Genomic DNA, 5243 nt, shown 5'->3' with positions numbered 1-5243 from the left:
GGGGGGGGGGAGAAAGTATAACAGGAAGTGGGGAAGTAAATGGGGGAGGAAGGGAGCCAGCCTGGGAGGGGCAGTGAGTACTGCAGAGGGCTGTGGAAGGGATAACAGAGAACAAAGAATGATGACAAATGTTTGAGTAGCCTACTATGGAACAATGTATCCTATATGCCAACCTAAAAAATCAATTGAAAGAACAGATTGTCTTATACTCTGAAGTCATCGAGGATATTTTTATGGTCAATGCTCACATTTTCTTACAGTTAAAAAGCAAGAACAAAGAAATAATCTAAAAAGAAGTAGAGATGGTAATTTTTAGTTTTTAGTTCATTCCTCTCTATAGCATCTTTGTTAGTATTTTTATTAACAAGTAAATGTTATCAAAAGTAAATAAAGTATAATGAATATAACATGTAATAGTTAATAATATAAATTTAAAAATAAGTAAATAAATCAAAAACAAATAAATAGCCAGGTGGTGATGCTGCACACCTTATATCCCAGCACGTTGGGGGTAGAGACTGGCAGGTCTCTGAGTTTCAGGCCAGCCTGGTCTACAGAGCAAGTTCCAAGGGCTACAAAGACAAACCCTGTCCTGAATCAAAATAAAACAAGAGCAGATGTGCAAAAAAAATGTTGGTTTGCTGAAAAATGCACATATTTCTGAGCAGAACACAGTGAGTTAAGTAATAATATATTTTAAATAAGCTACTGAGCACCTTGGGAGATCTTAGAAAATTGTAAGCAAAAAAAAAAAAAAAAAAGGAAGGAAAATTCTAAGCAACATGCAAAGAAACTGCCCAAGGCGGCCACAGCAGCCTCGGACTGAAAGAGCAAACCTAAAGTTAGTTTCACTTTCCTTGGAATGACTAACCAACTCTGAGCTGTTTCTTCTAGATTCTAAAACCTCAGACTGGTTTCCTTTTTTTTTTTGTCTTTGAGACAGGGTTTCTCTGTGTAGCCATGGCTGTCCTAGAACTAACTCTGTAGACCAGGCTGGCCTCGAACTCAGAAATTCGCTTGCCTCTGCCTCCCAAGTGCTGGGACTAAAGGCGTGCGCCACCACGCCCGGCCAAACTGGTTTCAAAACCTAGTTCTGACATTCTGAGTAGAAACCTTCCTCTGAACATGAACATCAGAAGCACCTTGCTGGTGTTGCACTGGACCTCAGAGACTTCTTCCCTTCTGTGTTCTCCACCATCAACACTGAACGTACAACTCAGACATGTAGCATTTTTTCCCTGAGTGAAACCAAGGGATTTCACAAAAGCCTACAGATGCAGTTGCATCCACATACAAACAACTTTTTAAATGATTTTTTTTTAAAGATTTATTTATTTATTATATGTAAGTACACTGTAGCTGTCTTCAGACACTCCAGAAGAGGGCGCCAGATCTCGTTACGGATGGTTGTGAGCCACCATGTGGTTGCTGGGATTTGAACTCTGGGCCTTCGGAAGAGCAGTCGGGTGCTCTTACCCACTGAGCCATCTCACCAGCCCCTTTAAATGATTTTTATTTTAAGCACTACGGAGTTCTGTCTGCACGTATGTCTGTGTGAGGTGTCAGATCCCCTGGAACCAGCAGTTTTGTTCACAACAAACAGCTGAGAGCTAACTTCTGGGTGCTGGGAATTCCACCCAGGTCCTTTGGAAGAACAGCCAGTACTCTTACCCGTTGAAGCATCTCTCAAGCACCCATTCTTTTAAGTAAAGAACTTTTTTTTAATGAAACAAAATAAATATTGACTCAGAAGCACATGGCATCAAAGGTAGGAGAGCAGACAGGCCTGGCGGCTGGGTGGTGAGATGGGTTGTAAGCAAGATCAGAGCTGTGGAAAGTATATTGAAAAAGCAGAAATGAAATGAAAAGGTATCTTTTTAAGAACACTGGCTTAGTGTAAGCCCACAGAAAAAAGGGAAACTAAGGCACAAAAAAAACCATTTTACGGAAAATACAAGAGGACTTTTGGGATAGAATTTGAAATGTAAATGAAGAAATTATCTAATAAAAAAAATGGAAAATACAAGCAGAAATGATCCAGCCAAGAGACTGGAAATGCATCTCCTCCACCCTGCAGAGAACATGAAGGGCAGAAGTGTGCCCCTCACTCAGCTGCGAGCTTCAATAGCAGGGCTGGATGAGAGGTGGGGTGAGTTAAGAAGGATGTGTAAGGGCTGGAGGGATAGCTCAGCGGTTAAGAGCACTGACTGATCTTCCAGAGATCCTGAGTTCAAATCCCAGCAACCATATGGTGGCTCACAACCATCTGTAATGGGATCTGATGACCCCTTCTGGTGTGTCCAAATAGAGCAACAGTGTACTCATATACATGAAATAAATAAAATAAATCTTAAAAATAAATAAATCAGCTGATTAAAGAGTTTGTCATGTAAGCCTGGAGCCTGAGTTTGATTCCCAGGACCTCAAGGTGGAAGGAGAGAGCCAAGTCCACAGAGCTGGCCTCTGACCACGACCACACACAATGTCATGTGCAGATAGATCCTCACTCAGACACATTACACACACACACCAGTAATAAATAAATAAAATTCAAAACTCTAGGCACAGCCGGGCGTGGTGGCACACACCCTTGATCCCAGCACTGGGGAGGCAGAGGCAGGAGGATCTCCGAGTTCGCGGCCAGCCTGGTCTACAGAGAAACCCTGTCTCGTAAAACTAGAAAAACAAAAAACAAAAGACCTGTAGGCACATTTCAAAGTGTTATTTTAGGATACTGTAAATGACTACTTAACGGTACCTAAAAAGAAAAAATTTTTTAATAAAATAAAATAATACTTACTCTGAACAGTATTTCTTCGTTCCATTTTGGATTCAAAGACTAAAAGATAATAAACATAGCGTAATTTATTTTTAAAATGACTTGTCATAGAAAAAACAAAGTTTATTAAAAATCTTTGAAAGCTGGCTAAATCTAACCTTTTTGATAGTTTTTGTCTGCACGCTGGTAAGGATTCCACTCATTGGGTCATACAATGTCACTCTTACGTAAGGATCACTGTTAAAAGTTAAAAACAAATAAGTTTTAGTAGTAACTAGTAGTAATTTAGTCCAACTGTTCAAATTATCAGATTTTCAGTTCGATTATTTCTATTGTTTTGTACCCTAAAAACCAGGGATCTGTATACAGACTAAGCAGTTATAGAAACTTGTACTTTGTTAAAAACTTTAACTACCACATCTGTAAAATGACCAAAGATTTAGAGTGTAGCACTTGGGAGAGTGGGCCTCATGCCTTGCCTGGGCAGCACAGCAGAACTGGCTCTGGGGGCCTAGGTACAGGTGAGCCAACTAAAGGTATGAGTGCAGGAGAGCTAGCCCTGCCTCCTGCCAATGGCAGCATTGGGAGGCCACGCCAGAACAGGGCTGGAGAGTTCATACTGATGGTCCAGGTTAATAGAGAAGCTGGTGGGTTGGCCAGCTCTGCTACCACACAGGCCCAGATCCAGAGGTTCTGAAATTGGCCCACCCCATCTGAGACAAGCTGAGACATGACAAGGCTAGTTCTGCAGATACAGCTGCAGGATCTCCATGACACAGGGCTACAAAGGGATAACTGGGAAGAGAGCTGACGAAGATTTAATATTGATGGTATCACAGAAGCTAGAGATCCTGAACAAATGACTCATTACAAGTGGAAATGTGTGGGACACAGTGTGACACACCACAGCTTTCATGATGAGATGTTTTCCATGCTTTTTGTCGTTTGTTTTCGTGGTTTTTTGATTGGGGACGAGGGGGAGTTTGTGCAAGGTGAAAAGACGGACATAAGGGAATGGAGATGAGCAGTACTCAGGCACTTGATATGAAACTCACAAAGAACCAATAAAAAAGATTAAAAAAAAAAAAACCTTTAATCCCAGCACTTGGGAGGCAGAGGCAGGCAGATTTCTGAGTTCGAGGCCAACCTGGGCTATTCAGAGAAACCGGTCTCGAAAAAAACAAAAAATTGCATCCTGCCAAGCACAGCGGGACACACATTTTAATCCAAGCAATCAGAAGGCAGAGGAAATTTGAGGCCAGCAAGGGCTACATGGTTAAATCCCTGTCTCAAAACAAACAAAAACATGTTGTAGAAGCCCTTCCATTTTTTTAAGGCTCAGTTTATTTTTTTTATTCATGTTTATAACTCTGTGTGTGTGTGTGTGTGTGTGTGTGTGTGCGCGCGCGCGCGTGCGCATGTGTGTGTACAGATGCCCATGTAGGTCAATCAGAAGGTATCAGGTCCCCTGGAGCTAGAGTTACACAGCCATCTAACATAAATAGGTACTAGGAGCAGAACTCAGGTTCTCTGCAAGAGTAGCAAGATCTCATCTCATCTCTGCAGCCTCAGGGAGATAAGGACAAGGACAATTTGGAGACACAAGTCTTTGAAGCACAAAGAGTGAGGGCACTCTTGTCTAGCATGATCCACCTTGGAAGACACCAGTCAGCCCATTTCACCACCTCCTTTGTCCTAGCTTTTCATGATCTAGCAATACATTTTGAAACCCCTCTATTCCTTATTCCTGTTAATTCCTTCTAGGAAAGCAAAAATGTCTTTTTCTTCCCTTCTCAGTTAAAAGTTACAAGAGAACAGTTGGTAATAACTTACATAGAAATTACTCCACATCAAACACTGCTCCAAACAGTTTTTGTGGATCAGGGTCAGCTATTGTCGTTTTCTCCAAGTTGTACAGACTACACAGCAGTGAGAGGGTGTGGCTGAGGCTACAGCACTGCTCCACAGGAAAGAGCACACAACACAGCAACCCCCTATCCACACTTTGCTCCCACAACAGCTCTCCAAATCCAGTCTGCTTTCTATCTGTTCTCAGATCTACTCTGAAAAAGGTTTGAAATACTTATGTCTGGGTTCTTACACCATTCTCAATTTGTCTTCTTCCTCTCCCTCTCTCCCTGACAGGTCATCATGTAGCCCACGCTGGCCCTAAACTCTATGTAGCTGAGGATGCTGACATTCTGATTTTCTTGCCTCAACCCCTCACGCTTAGACTTGCATCACAACCAGTTTTCATGGTTCACAGACTGAACCTAGCATGTCCTAGGCAAACTGAGCTACAGCCCTGCCCTACCCCACCCAACCCCACTCCACCCCCAGCCTTTCTTAAGCCCCCTTTACTGTTGTTAAGTTTCAGGCTGATTTCCCCAAAGTATTCTCACCTGGACTCCTGGTCATCTGCATTTCCCTTTCTAATCTCATCTGTAGTTTTTTTTTTTTTTTT

The 5243-nt window shown here is 42.2% G+C and overlaps 1 protein-coding gene across 1 annotated transcript in view; it reads right to left on the bottom strand.

Annotated features, from left to right (window-relative positions):
- Nedd4 (NEDD4 E3 ubiquitin protein ligase) overlaps window positions 1–5243 on the bottom strand; it is an 87432-nt gene that overhangs the window by 69515 nt on the left and 12674 nt on the right. Inside the window, exons 4-5 of the mRNA XM_021171169.2 lie at window positions 2938–3016; window positions 2801–2839 (exon numbers count right to left, since the gene is read on the bottom strand). Coding sequence (XP_021026828.1) covers window positions 2801–2839; window positions 2938–3016 — 118 coding nt within the window. The remainder of the gene's footprint in view (window positions 1–2800; window positions 2840–2937; window positions 3017–5243) is intronic.

This window comes from Mus caroli, chromosome 9 (genome assembly GCF_900094665.2).
Source record: "Mus caroli chromosome 9, CAROLI_EIJ_v1.1, whole genome shotgun sequence".
Lineage (NCBI taxonomy): Eukaryota > Metazoa > Chordata > Mammalia > Rodentia > Muridae > Mus > Mus caroli.
The sequence above is the reverse complement of the archived record's forward strand: the minus strand, read 5'-3'. Positions and strand labels throughout refer to the sequence as shown.